Source organism: Budorcas taxicolor, chromosome 17 (assembly GCF_023091745.1).
Source record: "Budorcas taxicolor isolate Tak-1 chromosome 17, Takin1.1, whole genome shotgun sequence".
In the NCBI taxonomy this organism is placed as follows: Eukaryota; Metazoa; Chordata; class Mammalia; order Artiodactyla; family Bovidae; genus Budorcas; species Budorcas taxicolor.
Window position 1 is genome coordinate 65,463,771 of NC_068926.1, and position 25,711 is coordinate 65,489,481.

The window sequence follows — 25,711 nt, forward strand, 5'->3', positions numbered from 1 at the left end:
TGCTTCTCATTGTAGTGGCTTCTCTTACTGCAGAGCTCAGGCTGTAGGGCGAGTGGGCTCTGGTAGTCGCAGCTCCCGGGCCCTAGAGCATGGCTCAATAGGTGTGGCCCACGGGCTTCGTTGCCCCATGGCATGTGGGATCTTCCCGACCCAAGGATCGAACCTGCGTCTCCTGCATCAGCAGGCGGATTCTTTACCACTGAGCCCCCAGGGAAGACCTAACCTTCTTTTAGTCCCCTCGGCCATGTGCACCTGGGAATCCCCTCTCTTTGGGACGGTGAGTGAGTCCCAGTGGCCCCCAGAGCCACCTGAGAGCTGCGGGGCCCACCTGAGACCTGGGTCCCTGGTGTGGGTTCCCCAGTTATTGCTGGAAGCCATCCCTCGCCTGTCAACATGCTATAAATAGGGAGCTGGGGGAAGATCTGAAAAAAATGCCACTGGCTTTTTTCCCCAGCGTGGGTGGGTTGAATTAAAAAACCATCAGGCCGCAGGCATCACAGTACTGGAAAGCCCGAGGGGGTGGAGGGCGGCGGCTGAGACTCAGAGGCGAACTCGGCCGCATCCTCTTCTGTTTTCATTCTCTCTGGCGGCACAGGCCGCAGAGCTGGATTCTGAAGTGGAGAGCCCTCCGGGGACCTCCCCTTGGACAGTGACAGTGACCGTGATTCCCCCAGGGGCCGACCGGGAGGGACGGGTCCTGGCGACCCCCCTGACCTGTGCTTCCTCCGGGAGTGGGGCAGCAGAAACAGCGTCCGGCGTCTCTTTTGAATGTGACCTCCTCCCCCGGTGCCCAACCCCTTCCTGGGGATTTGGATTCTTTGCACCCAAAGTGAGGTCCCAACCAGCCCCTCCACTGAGTGAAAAAACCCAGGCAAAAGAGCAGAGTCGCTCTGTGCCAGTGGTGTGCACGAGCGTGCGCAGGTGGATGTGCAAGCCTGTTTGTAACTGCATATAAAAAAACCCAGTGACACCCTGGGAAGGCTATCTGTGCAGAAAGTGAACTTCACACTGGTCAGGAGGTGCTTCGATGGCAGGGCCATCTCAGCAGTATTTGGTAGAATCTAGGACTAGTACTTCCCTGGTGGCCCAGACAGTAAAGGATCTGCCTGCAATGCAGGAGACTAGAGTTCGATCCCTGGGTTGGGAAGATTCCCCTGGAGAAGGGAAAGGCTACCCACTCCAGTATTCTTGCCTGGGACATCCCGTGAACTGAGGGGCCTGGAGGGGTACAGTCCGTGGGGTCACAAAGATTTGGATATGACTGAGCGACTGACAGTCACTTTTCAAGACTAGTACAGTATAGATGGTAATAAAGGATCTAGCCGTCACAAGCAGGTGTGGGCTCAGAGAGGTGGACCGAGCTGCCCAGGGTCACACAGCTGGCATGAGGCACAGCCAGGACAGGAACCCAGGTCTGTCTGACCTCAGACCCCCCCATGACAGTTGAGCTCTCCCACATCACGTAGCCTTTCCCAGATGAGTTGCTTAAACGAATCCTTTGCCTGTACTTTTTTTGGGGGAGGGGGCAGAAAAAAAATCCTCCTCTCTTTCCCAGATTTCCCCCAGGCCTCAGCAACAGATTCCTGAAATGTTATTTATCATGAAAACATTTGGGAACTATAGCAGTTCCCAACATTTAATTCTTTAAATGCTGTTAAAGAATTAAAGTGGAGGCAAGGGACTTCCCTGGCGGCCCAGGGTTAAGACTCTGCGCTCCCACTGCGGGGGACGCAGGTTCGATCCCTGGTCAGGGAACTAAGACCCCACATGCTGCACAGCAAAGCCAAATAAAGTTTTAAAAAATTAAAAAAAAAAATAAAGCGGAGGTGAGGGAGGTAACCTAGGAGGCCGGGTTGACACTGGGCTGCCGGGATTTGACTCCAGTATGTCTGTGGGCAGTTCACGTCCCTTTGAACCTATTTCGCCATCTGGAAAATGGGATCCTGACCCATTGGGAGCTGAATACCAGAAGCCCCTCTGGTTTTCACGTTTGGAGATGACACTTAGGAATGCCCCTAGCATGGGTCTCCATGTCGACAGTTGGTACCCAATCAGTGTTTAAAAGTAAAATAGGGACTTCCGCGGTGGTCCAGTGGTCAAGACTTCACCTTCCAGTGCAAGGGAGGTGTGGGTTCGATCCCTGGTTGGGGAGTTAGGATACCACATTCCTTGAGGCCAAAAAACCAAAACATAAACAACACAAGCAATATTGTAACAAATGCAATACAGACTTTAAAAATGGTCCACATAGAAAAAATCTTTAAAAAAAAATAAAAGTAAAATAAAAGAGAATATTGTGTAGCGGTGTCTGCTGGGGAACCGAGGAGCTGGATAGGCAGGGCCTCATCTCAGCCCTGGCTGCCTGCCCCCTTCCTCTCACCTGGAGAGTCCAGACTGGCCCTGGCCGAGGAGTATCTTGGCTCTGCTGCCCCATGGGGATGGAGGAAGCACGTCACGCTCTGCATGCTTAATTCATGTTTTTATTTGGGAAGCTCAGTGTTTAAGAGTGGGCAGAGAGAACGCTAGGCTTAGAATGCAGTTTGGGGAGATGGGAGAGGGAGAGCGGGATGCTTCAACCCTAAATCTTTTAAGATTTTTTTGTATATATATGAGGGCTTCCCTCATAGTTCAGTTGGTAAAGGATCCACCTGCAGTGCCGGAGCCCTGGTTCGATTCTTGGGTCAGGAAGATCCCTGGGAGAAGGGAAAGGCTACCCACTCCAGTATTCTGACCTGGAGAATTCCATGGACTATACAGTCCATGGGGTCGCAAAGAGTTGGACACGACTGAGCAACTTTGACTTGCACTCAAAATATATATATCGATATGAATATATGATATATATACACATGTATATATAAATACATTCATATTTTGCATATGTGCAATATATATGCAAAATGTATGCATAGACATATGTGCAAAATATATGTGCATATATAATACATGCACGTACATATATAAATAGCTTCCCAGGTAGCTTTAGTGGTAAAGAACCCCACCTGCCAGGAGATTTGAGAGACAGGGATTCAATCCCCATGTCGGGAAGATGCCCTGGAGGAGGAAATGGCAACACACTCCAGTATTCTTGCCTGGAAAATCCCACGGACAGAGAGGATCCTAGCAGGTTACAGTCCGTGGAATGGCAAGAGTTGGACACAACTGAAGCAACTTAGCACATAGCACTTGTATATAAATAATTCCTTTGCATATATTTGCATATGTATGCTATATACGCATATCCATATATCCATGCAAAACTATATATGCAGTATATGTACATAGTTTTGCAGATAGATCAACCAAATGGAATTATACTGCAAGAGCGCTTTTGTGCCTGGTTCTCTCTCGTTGTTCTCTTCTGTGACTGGCCCCTCGTGTCGTGACCGCGGACCTGCAGACTGCAGGTCCATGTTGCAGGTTGTGCCCACTTTATTCAGTCAGGCCCAGATGGATTTGGGACACACAGGTTGATTCCAGTCCTTTTGCCTCATAAAGAACGCGACAGTAAACATCACCTGCATAATCAGAGTGACCTTTCGAAGCGGGGTGACAGGGATGCAGGCCAAGAGCCCGTGCGGCACAGGATTTGATTAAATCCCTCTGGTGTCAGCCAGACCTTAGCGTGAGCACACATGCACCCACGCGGGCAAGTCTCTTATTTTCTCTGAGCCTCCGGTTCTCCCTTGTGTAAAAGGTATGCAACCCTCACCCACCATTCTGAAATCCACAAAGCCCTCCCTCATTTGTGGCAAAACTACCCTCTCCCAGCTTGCTGACAGGAGGTTATTAACAGTATGGTATGACTGTTCATGCACTTTGCTGCGGAAATGCTAATACATTTGTGGTTGCCTTTCAACAGTACTTACCCAGGTTTGGGAGTATTTTTTCAAAGTTATCATCCCCAAAAGGGCCTTTTTCACTCTCTTTGGTTTTTTTTTTTTTTTTTTTTTTGGCTACCCTGTGCGGCTTGTGCGATCTTATCCCTCTCAACCAGGGATCGAACCCGTGCCCCCCACAGTGGAAGCCCGGAGCCCTAACCACCGGACCGTCAGGGAATTCCCCTGAAGGACGCTTTTATGGCATTTTTTCTTACTTGCCTTTGCATGAAATTTTAATGTCCAGATACCATTGTATATCTGTATGTGTGCATGAGTGCGTGCTCAGTTGTGTCCCACTCTTTGCGACCCCCACGGACTGTCGCCCTCCAGGCTCCTCTCTGCATGGGATTCTCCAGGCAAGAATCCTGGAGTGGGTTGCCATTTCCTTCTCCAGGGGATCTTCCTGACCCAGGGGTTGAACCCATGTCTCCTGCATTGGCAAGTAGACTTTTTTTTACCACTGAGCCATCTGGGAGGCCTATTTGTACATGTACAATATGCATATCTGTGCTTTATACCTTATATTTATAGGGTCCCCACCAAGAACCAGTTTCTCTGTAGAGAATGCGTGGACCTAGACCAGTGATTCTCAACCAGGGGTGACTTTGCTCCCCAGGGACACTTGGCAATGTCTGGAAACAGTTTGGGTTGTCTCAGCTGTGGGGAAGGGGTTACAGTTAGCATTGGTGAGTACAGACCAGGAATGCTGCGGGCTTCCTCCAGGGCACAGCAAAAGCCCCTCCCCCTACAATGTGTCGAACTTGCTAGATTGGGAAACCCTTCTCTAGATTCCACTGGGGCTTCCTCCCAATATACAGTATGTCTGCTTGTTGCCTTGCTAAAAATCCGAGTTGTCCCGAGTTTGGAATGCATCTGGTCCCTGGTTTAGGAGTTGGGATGCTAAAACCCCCATCCCAGATTGGTGAGAGGACCGTTTGGGGGCTGATGTGGTAAAGTGTGTTTCTTGCCACCTGGCTGTGGTCCATGCTCACCCAGGATGAGCCAAAGTGCCTGGGTGCTCAGGGTCCCATGCCTGGATGCTCTCTCCACCTTGAGCAGGTCCTGCTAACTGGGTCCTGGCCCCAAGGGTGCTCAGGGCTTTATCCAGCATGCCCAAAAGCTTGCATCAGCACCAGCTTCTTCCAAATGGGCCTATTATTTCGTTTATAGGCTTTGACCAAGGTGCGCTGTCTGTCTGAACACGTCTCTGGGCTCGGCCAAATGCCAGTGGTAAACTGGCCTGGAGCTGTGCGTGGGCCCGGCTCCTGTGTCCTGGAGCTCACGACAGAGGCTTCCAAGCTCTCTCACCAACTTGTGACCCACTGAATCAGGTGATGTGCAGACAGGACCCTGCAGCAGGCAGTTCTGCCTTGACCTGGGTGCTGCCGCTTCAAGTTGGCCAAAGAGACACCATCCTCCAAGCGTTTTCCAGGGCCTCTGCTTCCCAAGGGCTGGACTAGGAGGCAAGGGTGGTTGGAGCTGAGCTGTGAGTTAGAATAGGCAGCACCCTGGACCCTGGGCAGGGCCTTTGAACAAAACCACAGACTGGGCTGGGCACCAGGAGGAAACGTGGGCTGTGCTTGCTGGTAACCAAAATCGATGCTGTCGCTATGAGCATCCTTGGGTTTGTGAGTTGATGCGTGTGTGTATTTGTGTGTGTGTGTGTTATGTGTGTGTTGTGTATTTTGTGTGTTTGTGTTTTTTGTGTATGTGTGTTTGTGTGTGTGTGTGTGTGTATTTATGTATTTTTTTGTGTATAGTGGTAAAGAATCTGCCTGCCAATGCAGGAGTCACAGGAGACGTGGGTTCGATCCCTGGGTTGGGAATATCCCCTGGAGAATGGAATGGCAACCCACTCCACTATTCTTGCCTGGCAAACCCATAGACAGAGGCGCTTTGGTGGGCTACAGTTTATGTGGCCACGAAGAGTTGGGCATGATGGAGCAACAGAGCATGTGTTTGTGTATATATTTGCGTGTGTGTTTATTTGTGTTGTACGCATCTGGGTGTGTATGTGTGTGCGCACGCACGTGTGTGTACCCCCTAGGTGAATCACCAAAAGCAGGGGTGGTGGAGCCATGCTGTGGCCCTGCAGTGTGCCCACAGCCTCAGACGTGGTGGAGGTGGTGGCCAAGGCCTGTCAGGGAGCGATCCCGCAGGATTTAGGGAGACACACCCCGAAGCTCCCTGCTTCCTCCCTGGGTTCACACTGACACATCAAGGCTGCAATTCTGTCACCCGACAAGCTGAGGCCTCGCCTGAAATAAACATGAGAGAGATGTTTTGACATGTGATGTTTCAAAAAAAAGAGTCAAATTTGCCTGAGAGACTGTTTTAAGAATCTTTCCAAGAGGAGCCGAGTCAGGGTGGGTGGGACAGATCCCCTGAAGAGGAGATGCTCGGAAACATGAATTCTATATTCACATGGGATTGTACATTTTTGATGTTTATTTTTAAAAGCTAACAACGGCAAGTGTTACAAAATACAAGAAGTGGAATTTTAAAACTGGGCCTCCCTCTCTCCCCCACCCCCCGTCACTCGGTTCCCCTCCCAGAGACAAGTGTGATGACAGCTTTCCTGTGTCCTCCTCACATGCCCTGTGCATTTTCAAATATTTACATATATATCCTTCCCCTCTCCACCTGTTGTTTCCAGCCTCGCCTTATTCGCTTGACAGTGTATCTTGGAAGTCATTCCATATCAGGACACACATATCTTCCTCATTCTTTTCAACAGTTGAAAAGTATTGCATGCTAGGGTTGGTTCTGTCATTTTAAAACATAAAGATACATTTGGAAAAAACCACATTCCTTTTTCTCTCGACTCCTCTTTAACTTTAGAACTGTAGGCCTTTTATTAATAGAACTTTAGGCTGAAAAGGAATTTGAATTGGTCTGTGTAAAAGTATCTCAGGACTTCCAGAATGTTCTAAGCTCTTTCCTCTCCCCCTGCAGGAAGATTCCTGGTTATCTAGGGCGGATGGGGGTTGGTTGTCCTCCATTCCTGGGCCAATCTCTTTTATTTGCACCTTGAAAAAAAAAATCATTGTCACCAGACTGCCTTCACTGTTTGTCAGCACACTGAACGGAGTGTCTTAGAAGAAAGACTTGTTTTTAAAAAATAACAGAAATTAAAATTTAATAGCATATATAAAAACAGTCCTGGGATGTACCAAGAAGCTTTGAATAGATCACAGTATTGTTCATGGCATGAGAAAGGGGGCCAGGGATCACCTGTGGGTTGTTTATCCACTGACTCGCCCATTCATTCACGCACTCATTCATTCACTCTAGACCATTCATTCACAGACCACTGGCAGGGCTGCGTCTTGCGTTGATGGTCTGAGAGTGAACAGACCGCATTGCCTGCCCTCAGGGAGCCCACAGTCCAACAGACAGTGAGCACACGTGCCCTGTGGGATTCCAAGAGAGACCCAGGCCTGCTCGAATGGAGGCTTCTGGGAGGAGCTGATGCCTGTGCCATGCTTCAGGGCCTCATTCTAAGCAGGCCTGGGGTGGATGTTTCCTGGGTGCAGTCACAGCGGGACTTAGTGGGATGGGGCATCACTGGCCATAGACTTGGAGCCACCTGGGTTTGAATCGGGCTCCTTCACCCCCTCCTGAGACCCTGGGCAAGTGGCTTCACCTCCCTGGGCCTCGGTCTTCCCATCTGGAAAGTGGGGCTAGTTCACAGTACCTGCCTCTTAGGGTTGTTGGGAGGATGAGTTGCAGCAGGTGGGCACACAGAGAGGGCAGTATCAGCGTCCTTTCCTGTTGTCCCTGTCCACCTGTGAAATGGGCATGTTAAAGCGTTGACTCGGGGGTTTAATTGGACGGCGCACGTAAGGAATCTGACTTGGTGCCGGGCGCGCAGTGGGTGCTCCTTACGTGTGTTCCCAGTTATTACTTCTTCCATCATCTCCTTACTCACCCCCACTACCCAGAGCGCAGGGTGCCCATCGGGCTTCCGGAGTCTGGGAGACCCCACCCCCAAGGCCAGCAGGAGCCCGGGCCCCCCCAGCCCAGCTGTCCTTTCTGTTTATTGACTCGGAGGTGGATGCGGTGGGGGCCACCAGGAAGCACCCCCACTCCCTGGCGGCCTGCAGGGCACTCTGTGCCATAACCAGGCATGCCTCCTGAAGGCCCGCTGCCAGCACGCCTTCCCGCCCTTCAGGTGACACACTTGTCCCGTGGAGACAGCGTGTCTCTGCCAGACCTGGTTCTGCAGCCTGCCCGCCCTGCTCAGCCCTGGGGAGGGAGGGTGTGCTGGAAGAGCCTGTGCCGGGCTCACTGCGGGACGCAGGAGAGCAGCTGGCTCATGTCGGGGTCAGGGGAGATAGTGAGGGATCCAGTGAAGACAACCCCTTTGCTCTCAGCTGGGTGATGGGGCAGTCAGGCCTCCTTAGGGCGTCGTAGCACCTCGTTAGACTGTTAAACCGATGCTTTGGGGAACTAAACAGTGGATGTTATTTATCGTTGTCATCACCATCATCTCAACTGGTATCTGGTCCTTCTCACGTGCCTGGCGTGTGCAGCTCTCACCAGACATTTTACCAGATTCTCCCAACACCCCCACCCCCATTTTACAGACGGGAAAATCGAGGTTTGAGATTTGCTCGCAGCTACCAAGAGGCAGAGCTGAATTTGCGCCCGACCTGCCAGTCTCAGGGCCTGCGCCACCTCCAGCTCATCGGAGCCTCCCTCTCTGTCTGTGCCCACGTCCACGTGCTTCATGGTCCTGGTTGTGTTCTCTCAGTTTCTGTCTTGCTCTCTCTCTGTCTTGGCTGTAACCCCCCTCCAAGCCACCACAGTGTGCCACACCTGGCTATACCTGACTACACCTGGCCACACCTGGCCAGACTGCATAACTGTTCCCAGAGCGCATTGAGAGGGGTCAGAAACCGGTGCTTCCCAGGGAAGCACCACCTCCAGCCGCTGGGAGACGGGGGGGCACTGTGGGCTCCTAGCTGGGACCCAAGCCCCCAGGGAGGGACACCACGCGGGTTTGCTGCCAGCATCAGGAGTTCTGAGGGCTCTGTGCTGCCCCGTCCCTGCCCACTTCCTTCTGACCCGACTGCCTTACCTTGCTCTGCTTCTCTCCTTTCTTCCCCGTTCCTCCCCACCTTCCTCCCCACCTTCCCTCTCAGTGAGCACGTGCTCTGTGCCAGGTCCTGTGACTAAGCACCGAGAAGCCAGTGTGACAAGATGCAGCTCTCCTCTTGGGGGTCGTGTGCACTGGGAGGAACAGGCACCCAAGGGCCTGTCCAAGTGCTGAGAACCCCCGGCCAAAGCCCGGGCTCGGCGGGACCAGGACAGGACCTAGGCTCGGCCGGGGAAGCTGCTCCCAGGGGCTGCCACTCGCTGCCCTTGCCAGGCGAAGAGCTGGGCAGCAGGCCTGGGCTGTGACGGTGCCCGAGCGTAGCTGCAGCACAAAGGAGGGGTGAGGAGGAGGACACTGGACCCCGCAGCCACAGTGGGGCAGCCAGGGTTTTAAGATAAGAGCCCGGGTGGCTTCCCTGCTGGTCCAGTGGTTAAAACTCTGCGCTTCCAATGCATCGGGTACGGGTTTGATCCTCGGTCAGGGGGCTAAGATCCCACATGCCTTGTGGCGAGACAAAAAAAAAAAAAAAGATAAGAGCCTGGAGTTGGAGGTCCAGGTAGATGGGAGACCCCTGGGGGACTCGGCCCAACCTCAGCCTGCCGCCCCCCTCCTTCTCCCCTCCCTGGGCCTGAGGCCCCACCTGGGTGCAGCTTGGACTGCCCTGCGGTGACCAGGCACAGGCCAGGGACTCAGGAGACCTGGATTCTCAGCCTGGCCTGGCATCCTTTTCTGGATTTCCTTTCCTGGCCCTCGGTTTTCCCATCTGTGAAATGATCACTGAGGGCCCCACGGAGCTCTCCATGTCGAGCCAGAGCTGGGAGAAGGCAGCAGTTCGGGGGAGCACTTTAGGGCCTGAGTGTCAGGCAGATCCGAATGCCAGCTCCACCCAGCTTCTGTGTGGCCTTGGGTGTGTCAGGTCCCCTCTCTGGACCTCAGTCTCCTCCCCTGTAAAATGACAGTTCCCGCAAGTCCTAAGGCTTCCTGTGCAGGAGCCCGTGACGGCAGAGTGAAAGGCTGGGATATTCAGCTGTGCTTACCATAGTGCCAGCCCTTGATGTTGTTGTTATTGTTACTGCTTAGCCGTTGTGCACGTCTGATCCAGGCACAAGGCAGGGAGGTGCCGCCAGGCCCTGGGGGCACTGGGACAGAGCCAGTGTCGCCCTCGACAGCGTGGGCCCTGTGACCCCGGGGTACCCTGCACAGCTGACAGTGTCCAGTTGCAGAGGGGGAGGGGAATTGCTCGGATTTGCCCCATCAGCTGCGGGCCACCCAGCACCTCCCTGACTCAGGCTGCTTTCCTAGATGGATGTGTCAGACACCCCGAAATACATGCAGGGGTCATATTCTCTCTTACCATCACCATCTTCCTAATGACATGGCCTTTTCTGCTTAAGGAGCTCACACCTGTTCCGTGCAAAAAAATGTTATTTTCAGAAACATATTCTTCCAGCAAATATTTAGTCAACAAGTACTCCAGGCCTGGTGTGGTTCTAAGCTCTGGGTGCAGCAGTGGATGAAAGAGTCCCCGTTTTCATGCAGCTGACAGTCTAAAGGGTGTCAGGGAGCAGTCAGCCACCTGGGTTTGTTTGTTTGTTTTTTAACATTGATTTATTTGGCTGTGCCGGGTCTTAGTTGCGGCATGTGGGATCTAGTTCCCAGAACAGAGCTGGAAACCTGGCCCCCTGCATTGGGAGCTTGAGTGTTAGCCACTAGACCACCGGGGAAGTCCCCAGCCACCTGTTTTGTAAATAAAGTTTTATTGGAACACAGACATCATCCGTGCTGCTGACATGGTAACGACAGCAAGGCAGAAGCTGAGATAGACCCCATGACCCACAAAGCGCCAAATATTTAGTATCTGGCCCTTGATAGGCAGAGTTTGCTGGGCTCTGGTAGAGATGAACAAATGAAGAGCCCTCTTCTGATTTGTTCTTAAAAGGGGATGTGTCCATATGATAGAGTTGCAGGAATGGTTTAATGGATTTTATTTAATTTTATCATCTGCTGATACTGGGGTCCAAAATCACAAGTGTGGATCCTAAATAAAATCATCATCAATAATAGAGAGACAGGGACTTCCCTGGTGATTAAGACTCCATGCTTCCACTGTGGCCGGGTGGGGTGTGGGTTCAGTCCCTGAACGGAGAGCTAAGATCCCACACGCTGCATGGTGGTGTGGCAAAAAAAAAAAAAAAAAAAAAAGCCCCTTTCCTCACTACAGGTAGTGTCACTGGTAACAGTTTTCTCTGAAAACTTCCAGAGATCTCCTTTGCCTATCCTCACATGCATTTATACATCTGTCTTCACAAAGCTGGTATCACAACATAATGCGTGGTTTTTTCACCTACATGTAATAAAGGGATCTGACTTTGGGGAAAGAAAATACGATTGTTTGCTCGGATAAGACAGACAGCTTTCTGTGATACTCAGGAGTCTTTCTGAGCATCCTTTTCCTCGGCTGTGTTTATTCCGCCACATGGATATTTCATCCTGTGTATTTCACTGATGAACTCCTCAGGTGGGTAAGTGCCCAATATGCTACCACAGAGGAGTGGACATATAACTCCAGAAACAATGAAGAGATCACCAGAAAAGACCCTGATGCTGGGAAAGATTGAAGGCGGGAGGAGAAGGGAACGACAGAGGATGAGATGGTTGGATGGCATCACCAGCTCGCTGGACATGAGTCTGAGCAAGCTCCGGGCGTTGGTCATGGACAGGGAAGCCTGGCGTGCTGTAGTCCATGGGGTTGCAAAGAGTCGAACACGAGTGAGCGACTGAGCTGAACTGATATTTCACTGATCCCCATCTTGTTGGATGTTTAGGACGATTCCAGTATTTGCAATATTTTGCAATCTTTGTGCTCCCGTGGGGAAGAATCCATGTTCACAGATCTTGGCGAGCGTGTCTGATGATTCTGAGATAAATTTCTGGAACTAAACTGACTGAGTCAAGGGTGTGCACGTTTTAAATTTCAGGACATGTGTTACCGCTTGTTTAAACACAGCCCTCAAAGGCGTCTGTTAGGCTGGTCTCCCCAGCCTGGGTGTTAGAAAGCTGTCCATCATCTGTCCTGGGCTGAGGCGGTCGTGTTTGTCTGTAAGACAAGGGCCCAGAATTTTCACCCACCACCAGCTTGGGGGCTTGGCGACCTAGTCTGAGCGAGTGATTTTTCTCTAATTAATCATTATTATTATTATTATCATTTTGCCGTGCCTCTCTGCATGTGGGATTTCAGTCCCCTGATTAAGGATCGACCCGCACTTCCTGCAGTAGGTGTGGAATCTTCACCACTGGACCACCAGGGAAGTCCCCCTGCAGGTGGTTTTTAAATTCGGCAAGTTCTCGTTTTAAATCTCGGCGAGTTAGCCTCCTTAGAGCACTTTAACGTGCATTTCCTCACGTGAGCCTCTTGAAGTATCCTGGAAAAGGTTGGGGGGTGTGTGTGTGGAAGAAGCCCAAACCTGGGTTCCAGGCTCACTGCAAGCAGCCTATGCCTCTGACTTTATCATCTGAAAAAGTTTCTCATCTGAAAAGGCCAGTCAGATGGCCTCAGAGGAGTCCTTGGAGATTTAAATGTTAAGTTGTGATGACCTCATGTGGCAAATGGCAGCTAAAATTTGGATTGTGGCTGTTTGCTATCCGTCAGGAGTACATGCCGAACGGCGGGGGGCAGCTAATTTGGGCACATGTGTTCCTCAGACAACTCTTCTCGTTAGCCATCGTGTATTTTCAGACCACCCTGTAGATAACGTTCTCCCCTGCAGGCAGTGGGGGGTTTTTATGGCAGCCTGTGAGGCAAAGCTGATTTGGAAAAACAGTCTGCCTTAAAGCTAATTTTAAAAACCTGACTTTCAGCAAGTTCTAGAGAGTTTTGGACCCTTTCTGTGGTCTTATTGAGGCCTTGTGGCCCTGGGAGTGAAGATCAAGACTTGCTGACTTGAAGGACCGCCAGGGTCCACAATGAGACACATGGCAGAAGCCGACCAGCCGGCGAGCAGAAGGAAGTGCTGACAGACAGCCCGCTTGCCTGAGTCTCACCGACAAGATGAATTCCCTGAGATGACCCTCATCCGTGAAGTGCTCCAGATTTGGGGGTTCGGTGTTAAGACGCAGCGAACGAGATGGCATTCAACCAAATACTTAACATCTGCTTTGTCCAGACACTAAGGCCCAGAGCGGTTAAGTGACTTGCCCAAGGTCACACAGCCACCATGCGATGGGAGCCCGGCTTCAAATCCAGGCATCCTGGCTCCAGAGATAGTACTTGTCTGAGGGAGAATGGAAAGAAACAGGTCAATTATAATGAATATATTGTGGGGCGTTCTACAGCCGTGCTCTTCACTGGAAACTCTCTGCTATGACTGACGTGTACTCTATCCATGCTGCTGAATGTGGCAGCCACATGCAGCTATGGAGCCCTTGAAATGTAGTTAGAGCCACTGAAGAACTGGATTCTTTGTATTTTTCAAATTTTAATTAATGTAAATAGCCACATGTGGCTATCATGTTGGACAACATAGGTGTAGAGACCTGAAGCCGAGGGAACGGGAGCTGGGGGCTCCTGAGCCAGCCTTGGGTGAGGGGGAGTTCAGGGAAGGCTTCCTGGAGGAAGAGCCAACGAAGCTGAAGCTGAAATTTGAACAAGAGCCAAGAGGTGGTGGCTGCTCCAGCAGGTCCCAAGGTGAAGGAGGGCTGGAGCAGCCAGGAAGAGGGGCTGGGAGGGTCAGGAGGTGGGAGAGGGACAGGGGATAGTGGAGAAAGCCTCACCAGTGAAGGTCCCACAAACCATCCTTCCTGTGTTTGGACCTGACTCTGGGGAGCTATTGAAGGGTTTTGAGCAAGGACCTTGCAGGCTTCGAGTTCAGCTTTGGAAACTGTTACAGGAAAAGAATGTCTGGGAAGGGACCAGAGGTGAAGGAGGCAGGGGAGCCCCAGAGCTGGCTGGGTTTGGACGGAATGTTCCCGAGGGAGACTTTGAAGGGCTTGGAGGTTGACCCGACACGGGGGTGAGAGTGGCGGGGGAGTCGGGGATGCTGCCTTCCAGAATCCCGAATCTGGCTTTAGCAGTGAGGGGAGCAGACCTCCCTCCCTGCCTTCAGGGATTCCACATCCCTGAGCATGAATCTTAAACCTCTGCAGGAAGGCCCACAAATGGGGACACACGGAAGCCAATGTGTTTTTGCTGAGCACCATATACTCCTCCACCCCCAGCCTGCCGCCCAGAGCCTTGCAAAGGAGGTCAGGAAGTGTTCCCCTGCCTCCTGCCCTGATTCCACCCTCGGCAGCCTTGGAAGCTTGCCGTTCTGATTTCCAGGGGCCCTTGCTCCCTCACTCATCACTCAGAGATCCCCGTCTCTTGGGGGCTTTTTGTTTGTTTGTTTAGCTGCCCTGGGTCTTAGTTACAGCATGCAGGATCTTTAGTTATGGCATGCAAACACTTGGTTGTGGTATTCAGGATCGAGTTCCCTGACCAAGGATCGAACCCAGGCCCCTCTGCACCGGAAGCGCGGCATCTTACCTGCCTCCTGCGATGTCTTGGGCAGTCCTGGACGGTCGGTCACTCTAGTTCTCAGCGCAGACGTTTGGACCCGTCTCTGAGAGCAGTAGGGAGCCCGGGTGGGTTTGAGCAAGGGGTCAGGCAGCATGATTTATCAGCTGGATAGGCTGATAAATAGGTTTATCAGCCGGACCAGGTTCTGAGCATTTGCCCCTGATAGAAACCTCTGGCTTGTCCTTGCAGGATCAGCTGAAGCAGTGTTTCTCCAGGCGGACCCCCGAGGCCAAGGACACCGACACCCTCGTGCAGGAAGCCGACAGTCAGTATGGGACGTGGCCGGACCAGCGCCAGAGCGGGGAGAGGTAAGCAGTGTGGGACAGGACCTCTCGGGGGGAGTCAGGGCCCCCATCTGCCTCCTGATTTCTCCGTTACTAAGGAGAACCTGTTTTGTCTGTAACAGGTAAGCAACCCATTCTTTTTATAAAACAGAAGTTTAGAAAGTACAAAAAAAAAAGACTTTAAAATGATATATGAAGTATCCAGAATAGGCAAATCCGCAGGGACAGAGGAGACCAGATTTCCTCCTGGGCGGATGGAGATGTTCTTAAGCCAGAGTGGTGATGGCCACACAGCGTTAAGAAGGAAAGTGAAAGTCGCTCAGTCGTGTCTGACTCTTTGCAACCCCATGGACTATACAGTCTGTGGAATTCTCCAGGCCAGAATACTGGGCCTGCGGTGGGTAGCCTTTCCTTTCTCCAGGGAATCTTCCCAACTCAGGGATCAAACCCAGGTCTCCCGCATTGCAGGCAGATTCTTTACCAGCTGAGCTGCAAGGGAAGCCCGCAGCATTAGGAATGCACTGAATGCCCCTACTGGCAAATTTCATCTTCCGTGTTTCACCACCACAAACCAAAAAAAAAAAAAATTGCCAAGAAAATGAAAACCAACCGTAATGTCAGGACTCAGGTATCACTTTCATTAGTGTTTCTGGTTGTCTTTCTAGACCTTTTTTCTATGTACGTATATTGTGTGTTTATAAACAGAGGACCGTATTATACAGACTGCTTCATAAGCTATGTCAGCATTCACGTCATCACTGTTAGTGGCGTGGAGGGCCCCTCAGGTGTCGGCCTGGCTGGAAGGGAATGTTATTGTGACTGCAGAAGCCTGAAGGTCACCAAGCATCACCCGGATTCAGGAGGCAGGCAGGCCTGAATCCCAGCTCCGTTCTGGCTGGCTGTGGGGTCCTGGACCATTTAGTTGTATTTGCCGGATTTCACAAACTCCTCTTCTGTAGAAGGGTGCATGTGTGCGTGCTTGGTCACTGAGTCCTGTCCGACACTGTGCGACCCCATGGAACGGAAGCCCGCCAGGCGCCTCTGACCATGGGGTTCTCCAGGCAAGAACACTGGAGTGGGCTGCCTTGGCCTCTTCCAGGGGAGCTTCCCTATCTGGGGATCGAACCCGCGTCTTCTGCATCTCCTGTACTTCAGGTGGATTCTTTACCCACTGAGCCACCTGGGAAGGCCCTGTAGAAAGGGAATGATGCTCATAAAAACAGCCAAGATGTATTAAGCGGACAGGCCGAGCACTGTTGTCAGCTCTGAAGCGTAACATTTAAGTCTGTGGTCCCACCTTGCAGAGACGAAGACTGAGACTTGGGGTGGGCAGGAGGGTAACTTGCATTCACAGTGGGCGTATTTCCCAGCACTTAGTCGTAGGAGTAGGAGTTTGATACTTTGCATTTGTTCATCGTACCTGTTCTTTGTTTTAAACATGCAGTTTTTCTTCTTGCCCTGGGGCGGGATCAAACACAGTAGCAGCTCTGTGGACACCGAGGGTGGGCTTGCCATGTTCTTAGTTCACCTTCCCCACCCGAGGGCTGCAGGATCGCATGGCATTTTAAAGCCAGGGAGATCTGAGTCAACCCCAGTGTGGCCACTTACTGGCTGTGTCTCTGTGTGTCTCAGTTTCCTCATCTGTGGGTATTGTGCCCAGGGATATGGCGTGTCCATGGCTAAGATGAACTCAGACCCAGATATGGTGTGTCCATGGCTGAGCTGGACTCAGACCCAGGTCTCCCAGCTCCTTCCCCTGCCCCCTACCCCAGTCAGGAGTGGCCACACCCCTCCACTGACTTATGTCCCATAGCTGTCATCGTTACCCAAGCTGGGGGGAGGTGAGTGAATTAGAAATGGGTGGGGCTTCTCTGGTAGCTCAGCTGGTAAAGAATCTGCCTGCAACACAGGAGATCCTGGTTTGATTCCTGCGTCAGGAAGTTCCTCTGGAGAAGGGATAGGCTATCACTCCAGTATTCATGGGCTTCCCTGGTGGCTCAGAGAGTAAAGAATCTGCCTGCAATGCAGGAGACCTGGGTTCAATCCCTGGCTTGGGAAGATCCCCTGGAGGAGGGCATGGCAACCCACTCCAGTATCCTTGCCTGGAGAATCCCCAAGGACAGAGGAGCCTGGCCGGCTATAGTCCATGAGGTCACAGAGGGTCGGACACGACTGAGTGAGAGTAAGCACACAAGAAAAGAAAAAGGGAAGCGCAGGTTTCTAATGGTGCACATGAAGGGCGTTTCGTTTGCTTTCCTAAGCTGGGATATACGGTTAGTTAATGAGCTTACTTAAATTTCACTAGAATGTTCCTGCAGGAGTCTGGAAGCCTGGGTCCTGGTTTTGCTTTGTCTCACCCTGGGAGGCCCCTCTCCTCTGGGCCTCTATCCTCCCAGCTCTTACAGGGAGAAGGGGAAACCCCGCCACTGGCATCTCCACCTGCCCGCGTCCCCGCCCCCGCTCCCGTGTCCTGGTATCGCTCGCCCCCTCCTGTCTCTCAGAGGTACTGCAGCTTCTCCTCCCAGAAAGGGTCCAGGCGCGGCTTTACTCCCAGCCCTGGGCAGCAGCGCCACCTGCTGCCCGCTCTGTGGTATTTCCCTCATTTTTTGTGGCTCTGCCTCAATGCCGCCCCACGGCCCAACGTCCTGCTTATTCCAAGTAACGAAATCCGTTCAGAGCTGACAAAAAGCAGGCTGTGCTCCCTGAGTGAGACACCAGCACACCTGGGTTGACAGCTCTGCCCAAGGGTGAAGTTCAGCGGTCTTTTGGGGCAGACCCTCTGATCAGGGACGTGTTGTCTGGCGTGCTGGTCCCCCCTTCCTTAGGATAAGGCTTTCCTCTGCTCTTGACTTTGCGGTCTTTTTAAGAGAGGAGCAGGGAGCCTATTTAATTTTAATGGCTTGATTTATTTATAAATCTTCTGTCTTTTGTGGTTCCAATTATCCGAGTGGTACTCGGAATACATTATCGTGGGCAGAAATTCCAGGAGGAGAGAGAGAGTCATGGATCTGGATTCTGGGGTCAGGTCCGCCCCTTTGGGCAAGGCTCTTGATGTCTTTCTGCCTTGGCTTCCTCATCTTTTGCAAGGTTAATGTTTAATTTCGTGAGATCAATCCTATCCTGTGGGGAGGATGCAAAGATACAGCTTTTCAGCACAGGGCCTGGCACATAGTAGGCGCTCAGTAAATCTTTGTCGAGTGAGTGAGTGAATGAAGCAATGTAGGATATTCCCCACTCCCGCTCCACCACAGGTGACGGCCGGTGATGGTTTCATCGCCGTCAGCGCTGCCCGACGGAAATGCAGCGCAAGCTGGGCACCCAAGCCTCACGGGCAGCCGCAGTGTTCCAGGGGCCGCATCAGCACAGTAGAAGGAAAACGGGCGAAATTAATTTCTTTAAGATTTTTTCCCCTTTTTTAAAAGTCTTTTTCCTTTTTTTTAAAGGCCATTTTTTAAAGTCTTGATTGAATTAGTCACAATATCGCTTCTGTGGTTTGTTTGTTTGTTTTTTTTGGCCATGCAGCATGCAGAATCTTAGCTCCCCAACCAGGGGTCGAACCTTCTTCACTCCTTGCACTGGAAGTCGAAGTCTTAACCACTGGACCGCCAGGGAAATCCTGGCACAATTAATTTTAACAGTATATTCTGTGGAACCCAATACCCAGTGTGTGTGCTAAATCGCTTCAGTCATGTCTGACTCTGTGCAGCGTATGGACCAGAGCCCGCCAGGCTCCTCTCTCCGTGGGATTCTCTGGACGAGAATACTGGAGTGGGTTGCTGCACGCTTCTGCAGGGGTCTTTCCCACCCAGGGAACCAGCCCACATCTCTCGTGCCTCCTGCATTGGCAGTCTGGCTAGCGCCACCTGGGAAGCCCCACTGAGCCCAGTAGACCCTTTATAAATACTGCCCTTGTAACACGCAATCACTGTAAAGTTATCACTGTGGTATTTCACTTGTTTATTTTTTTTCACTCCAAGTGTTAGGAGTCAGCGCGTACTCTGTACTCTTGGCCCAGCTCAGCCCTCACTCGCCCCATTACAAGGGCCTAGCGGCCACAGGTGACCCTCGGCCCCCCTACTGGGCAGCACAGAGTTAGAGGATCTCGAGTGGGGGAGTGGCCCCTCCCATTCTGCGCCTGTCCAGGTGTTCCAGAGGAACCGGGGACAGCACCTGGCCGGGCCCAGGATGGTTCTCCTCACTGGGATGTCCTGTCTCTTATTTCCTGGCATACAAAGCACAGCCCACATCCTGCCTTCTGCCGCATCCCTTCCTTGACATTCAGGTCTCAGAAGCAACCTGCCTGACCACGCCTCCCTCGCTCCCTTCCATTCTCGTAGCTTGGCCCCCGAGTCCCCGTCCCCGGACAGCAGTGCCACCTCGGCTTGGAAGCAGCCCCCCAGCAGCCGCCTGTCCTCGCTGTCCTCCCAGACGGAGGTCACCTCGGCCGGGGACCAGCACGACTGTTCCAGGGAGCAGTGCAGCACCAGCGTGGACCGATCCAGCACGGACCTGGAATCCACTGACGGGATGGAGGGGCTGCCCCCGCCAGACACCTACCCCGCAAAGAAGGTGGACGACTTCCCCTTTATTGACGTGAGTCGGTAGCTGGGAGCAGAGCTGGAAACACTCCTCTCTCGCCTTTTTTTTTTTTTTTTTTTTAATGACTCAGGATGTTCTGCACCAGTCTGAGGCTGTAAGGGGGGCCCCAGGGAAATGGAACCAGGTCCCCCTCAAGCCAGCCCCTGCATCGCTGTGGCTCCCTCCCACTTCCTCTGAGTCTGAGAAACGGGCTCTGTTTGGTGACCACCGGAGGTGCCTGCTCTCCTCTTAGCGAGGGCAGATTCTTTATGATTTTCGTCTCTCCCTAGCTATCCCCACCCCCGACCAGCCCCTGCACTGGACATCCTCGTGGCCGGTTTGGGAAACAGCTTTGCAGACATCAACAGCCTCTTCCCACCCCTACTGGGGTGTCTGTCACTTACCAGTTCTGGGAAATGAGTCACTGAAATTAGCTCATCATTGCTAACTTAAAAGGCCCTGGGTGACAGAATTTCTCCAAAGTGGACCTGAGAGGAAGAATCCAACATTTCACACCAGGACCTGAGCCGGCCGGGCAAAGAGATGCCCCCTGTAGGAACAGCTCTTGGCCGTGAGCCTGACTCAGATGCTGCTGGAACCAGGGCTGTCCCTGCCTGGGCTCCCTGAAGTCTTGCAGCCCCTCTAGGAAGGGGATACTAGTATCATTCCATTTTTACAAATAGGGCCATCTCAGCTCGGAGAGGGTAAGTCCCCTGCTTGAGGTCACACAACTAGGAATTGAACTGACCAGGAGATGAACCCCAAGCTCCCATCTCTCACTGTTGTCTCCTGGGGGATCACTGAGCCACAGCTGTCCCACCTCCTTGCTGGGCTCACCAGGGTGGTCTTCCTCAACCCCTCCCCCAGCCCTTCCAGCAGGAAAGGTAATGATCTTGGAAACCATCACTGACCCTCCCCCTGCCTCTGCTCAGAGCCTGCTGCTTGAAAAAATGCCTGGTGCTTAGAAGGTTGCTCCACCAGCTCCCACCTGCCCCCTGGATTACTGTGGGTAGAGGAAGGACCAAGTTGAGAATCTCAGCTCATGGACCCTGTGTGGAGTAAGATCTCTGTAAGGATTTAGTTAAGAGGATGTGTTCAGTTATTCATTCAACAAACAAACGTGTATTGAGCTCCCCGTTAATGTACTGCTCTAGCTCACCTGCTCGGATGATGTCACCAGGAGGGGGGGCAGCGTTTGCATTATGTGCCCACAGTGTGCCAGGCACTGCGTGGGGCACGCCCGGTTCATTTGATTCTTAGAATCAGCCTACGAGGTATCCTTCACAAGGAACGTAGGCTTGAGGCCTTAGGTTCCTAGGAGAATGCAGAAATGCTGGTCCACGTGCCCCGTTAAATAGCATCTTGTGTCCATCGGGGCAGCCACGCACCCCTCCCGGGGGTGGTGCCCTCTCTTTATGTCTCCGGAGCTTCATCTTTTCCCTCTTCTTCCCCGCCACCCCCACAGCAAACCTCAGTGCTCGACTCAAGTGCCCTCAAGACCCGGGTGCAGCTCAGCAAGAGGAGCCGCCGCCGGGCTCCCACCGCCCACTCGCTCCGGCGCAGCCGCACCAGCGAGCCGGACGGCAGGTCCGCCTGGGAGGAGGAGGCCGACAGCGCGTGGATGTTCCGGGACTCCACGGGTACGCCCCATCTCCTCCTCCTCCGCGGGCCGCGCTGGCTAGCAGGAACGAGTTAGGGTAAACCCTGGGAATAGCTTTCTGACTTTGAAGACTGCAGGACCTCGGAGCACAGTAACACAAGAAACTGATTTCTCATTACGCCGAGCTGGCTACAAGCTAAGTGGGAACAGTTTTTGCGGATGCTCTGTTAATTGGGGCTCCACAGGTTGCAAGGGACTGAGACACAACTTTAGGATTTCACTGAATCTGCTTTGACCATTATTGGAGTCACCCTTATGCTCTCTGCAGGTTTCTTGGCTGGCCTTTTCGTCTAGATTCTCGAGTTGAAAGACCAGTTCATTCATTACCAGTCTTTTGGGGTTTCTGATCCATTATTCACGGCTGTAGGTTTTCCTCTAAGGGCTTCCTTGTCTGCATTCCATGTCAAAACGTAAGCTGGATCTTAAAGAACAGATAGGAATTCGCTAGGGAAAGGTATTCTGGGTGAAAACAGCAACGGGATCAAAGAGGTCAGAGATGTGGGAAGTGTTCCATGGGTGTGGCCGGGCTGGGGGACGTCAAGGAGTCTCTCTAAGCAGTTCAGCCTTGCCCGAGCCGGGACTAGCAGCAATCTTGCTGGAAAGGCAGGGCCAGCTCATGGAGAACAGTGCGATCCCTGGCTAAGGAGTTGGGCTTGCTCTGTAGACAGACAGCTGGAATCTCAGAACGGTGGCTGCCGTTGACTTCAGTACCCTTTTCTTTGCAACAGAGGAGAAATCCCCGAGAAAGGAAGAGTCAGATGAGGAGGAGAGGACCCCCAGGGCTGAGAGGACGCCCGTCTGCAGACCTCAGAGGATGCCTGTGTTTCCCGGCATGGACCCGGCTGCACTGAAGGTACTGGACCTCGCGCCCAGAGCTGTGCGCCGCCGTGGCCGCGAAACAGACAGGCCCGTGCTTCTCACCTGCCTCCCTCCCTCCTTGCCTCTCTCCCCCTTGCCTTGCCAGAGGCAGGGACAGGGACAGGCCCTGCTTACAGGAGTGGGCAGAGGCCCTGCAGAGGCTATTGGGCTTTTTCTCAAATGAGTTCTGGAGTCGGCACTGGGCAGACCTCAGGCAGATCCCACTTTGGAAAGCCGTGTGACTTTGGGCAAACTCTTCGACCTTTGACCTTTAGGCTACTCCTCTATAAAATACAGAAAGCCAGCCTCCACCCTGGAAATGCGCATCCTGGAGCTTAAGCCGGGTAGAGTCCAGAGCCCAGGGCACAGGCTGCCAGGCCGGTGGTGGTGATGGTGACAACCACTGCACCTGGGGTCTGTGCCAGTGTTACCCTTGCGGACAAATGCCATCTGCCACCATCACAGCCCCGGCCCCCAGAGGAATTCTGTCTGAGCCCACCCTTCTAAGCCACCCCATTCCCTCCATGTCCTCCAAAAATGATGGCCTTTTTCGCCCACAAATCTGATAGTCAGAAACCCCACCGATTCACATTCACATGAGCAAGGAGCTTAGAAGACCTGGTCCTTGGCCATAGATGAACTCTTGTCTCCGTCGTGGGGTTCTCGGGAAACTAGAGGGGTCGGAGGGGGCTGTGATGAGGACACCACTCGTGGGTGGTGGTGATGTGAATTTCTGATGGTGGTTTGACCCCGATGGTCACGGGTGGCCTCTTGGACTACCGAACTGGCCTCTGCTTTTTCTTGGCCTCCATGTTCAGGTAGGATGGGGCCCTTCCCCAGGCCAAAGGCAGCTAACAGACTTCACCCCTGTCTTTTCTCCCCAGGCTCAGCTGCACAAGAGGCCAGAGGCAGACAGTCCCAGTGAGACTTCTGGCTGGGCCCCCCAGCCCAAGACCCCCAGGTCTCCCTTCCAGCCTGGGGCGCTGGGCAGTCGTGTGCTGCCCTCTAGCATGGAGAAGGATGAGAGGTGAGAGTGTGGCTGGCACCTAAAAGTTAGGGCTTACTCGTGGTACCGTTATTGTCATACAAGAGCCATGCTAGAACAGGGGTTGGCCAGCTGTGGGTCACATTCAGCCCACCGTCTGTGTTTGTTAATAAAGTTTTATTGGCACAGAGCCAGTATGGAAGGGTTGTCCACAGTTGCCTTCCTGATGCAACTGCCAGCTTGACGTGTTGACACAGACACCCTGTCACCTGCAAAGTCAGAGTTACTTACTATTTACCTTTGTATCTGCCCTTAGTGATAGAGGAAGACAGAAGAAGGGTTCAGAACCCAGACTTGAGGAAGGGTGTGGGAAAGGCTTCCAAGAGAAGGGGTGCCCGAGCTGGGTCATGAGACAAAAGAGGTAGCCAGTCACATGCAAAGGCCCAGAGGCCCAGTAGAACTGGGTGCTGTGGGCAGTGCATGATATTGGCGCGTGGAGTGGGCCGTGGGAAGCAGAGGTCAAGAGGACGAGAGAGGGCAACAAGGCGGAGGCAGAGACGGTGGCTCGCTCTCTGTTGAAAAGTATTTATTTACTTGGCTGCTCCAGGTCTTGGTTGTGGCACACGGGATATTTAGTCCTGGCTTGTGAGCTCTAAGTTGTGGCACATGGGATCTTAGTTCCCTGACCAAGGCTCAGACCCTGGCCCCTGCGTTGGGAGCGCAGAGTCTTAACCACTGGACCGCCAGGGAAGTCCCGAGACGGTGCCTCTCTCTTGCTCTGAGGATGCCGGAATCACCCTGGAGTCATCTAAGGGTGCCAGTGTTTCTCGAGGGCTGGAGGGTCCCCCAGACTAGGGGCCCCCTGGTCCTGAGCCTCCACAAGGAGGCTTGCTTGGGGGCTACTCAGACCCCTTCCTGCCCAGGGGACCTCTTCTTCCTCGCAGACCCCCACCCCCACCCCCAGCCAAATCACCAATGTCCCCAAGCCCTCCAGGACTGTGGGATCGGGAGCTCTCTCTGAGACCAACAGAAGTCAGGTCTCACGTGCACATGTGTTTGATTATAAAAGTCATGCACGCTCACCGTAGGAACTGTAGCAAATATAAAATGCATATAAAGCAGGAAAGAAAACCAGCCAAGATCTCACACCACTGCCGCCCCCCTTCACCCCCCACTCAAAGACGACCATGGTGAAATCTGGGCTTTTCTCCCTCCGTGGCTTTTAAATGTAGTCGAGATTACAGCGTACACTACACACAGCTGCTTTTCCGGTTATATGTTTCACATGATGGTTTTCCCATGCCCATCAAAATCTTCATAAGTGTGATCTCTCTTTCCTTTAAAAACGTTTCAAGAGTTTTTATTTCACTTCATTGTTTTTGTTCAAGTGATGTGTTCTCATGACAAACCATTCTGAGGACAAAGAAAGATACGTAAAGAAGAAAGTAAAAAATAAAACACTCAAAAGTGTTGTCATTCAGACGGTGATGACTCAAGTGTGTTCACTTGGGGAAAATGAACTTGTGACCTGAGTGCTTTCTGGATGTGCATTCTTCAATTTTAGAAAAAGCTGAAACAGATTGTACCTCCCCCAAACAATTACTGTTAATTATTCGGTAAACATAAGGCCTATCTAATCTATATCTTACAGGCATTGTACTAGTCAGGGTTCTCCAAAGAAACAGCCCATTAACATGTATACACTGGAAGAGAGAGAGAAAGAGACAGAAGGATTTATTTTCAGGAATGGGCTTTCATGATTACAGAGGCTGACAAGTTCTGAAATCTACAGGCCAGGCGGGCAGGCTGGAGACCTGGGGAAGAGCCAGTGTCGCAGTTCAAGTCCCAAAGGCAGTGTCTTTTCTGAGTTCCCCCTTCTTCTGGGGAGGTCGGTCTTTTTCAGTTAAAGCCTTCAGCTGATAGGATGGGGCCCACCCATGTTATGGAGAGTAATCTGCTTTATTCAGAGACCACTGGTTTAAATACTAACCTCATCTTAAAAAAAAAAAAAATACCTTCACAGAAGCATCTAGCTGACTGAGCAGCCCGGTACTGTGGCCTAGCCTAGAATTTTAACCCTCACAAGCATTTGCATGGGTAGAGATGGATGGATGGATGGCTATTTGGGTGACGGATGGATGGAAATAATTTATGTGAGCATGAGTTTCTGCTGCAGGTGGTTTCATAGAATGGACATACCACGATGTATTGAACGTTCCCCATTTGGGAACTTGGGGGTGCCTTGGTTAGTTCCTGTCTCAATCACATGGACCTGGGCATCTTTGCCACCCGCGTAGGTGGCTCAGCCCTCCCACCCTGGCACAGCAGCAGGAGGCCTGGGTCCCACACAGCCCTGCCCGCAGGCCCAGCCCTCACTCAGGCTGGCACCTGACTCCCACCAACTTTGTGGTTTCAGATCGGAAGAGCCCTCTCCCCAGTGGCTGAAGGAGCTGAAATCCAAGAAGAGACAAAGCCTGTATGAGAATCAAGCTTGAGCAGGTATGGGGGGCCCTGGAGTGGGTACTCGGGCAGAGCCTGCAACCCGAGGAGCAGGGAACTTGGGCCGGCAAGCAAAGGCTTGGAGATTTAGAGTGCTGTTCCTTGGAAGGAGAAGGGAAGACGTGGGTGAGGGTGTCCTGGGTTCCTGGGAAGATGAGGGCCGTGGTCTGCTGCCGCTTGGGGAAAACCACGCTGCTGGGTGGCCTGGGATGGGAGGGACAGGCAGGACTCTCATCTCATGCCCTCAGCCAGCCTTCCTCGCCGAATCTCAGCCCCACTTCGTAAAATGACATCAAAATCAGCTTTTTCCA

At 52.5% G+C, this 25,711-nt stretch overlaps 1 protein-coding gene across 2 annotated transcripts in view; it reads left to right on the plus strand.

Annotated features, from left to right (window-relative positions):
• Window positions 1-25,711, plus strand: part of KIAA1671 (KIAA1671 ortholog) — a 132,692-nt gene that overhangs the window by 101,229 nt on the left and 5,752 nt on the right. For both annotated transcript variants that reach the window (XM_052655154.1, XM_052655155.1), the window contains 6 exons: window positions 14,726-14,844; window positions 19,158-19,413; window positions 20,864-21,038; window positions 21,787-21,911; window positions 22,801-22,943; window positions 25,318-25,400. In XM_052655154.1, coding sequence (XP_052511114.1) covers window positions 14,726-14,844; window positions 19,158-19,413; window positions 20,864-21,038; window positions 21,787-21,911; window positions 22,801-22,943; window positions 25,318-25,396 — 897 coding nt within the window. In that variant the 3' untranslated portion in view covers window positions 25,397-25,400. The remainder of the gene's footprint in view (window positions 1-14,725; window positions 14,845-19,157; window positions 19,414-20,863; window positions 21,039-21,786; window positions 21,912-22,800; window positions 22,944-25,317; window positions 25,401-25,711) is intronic.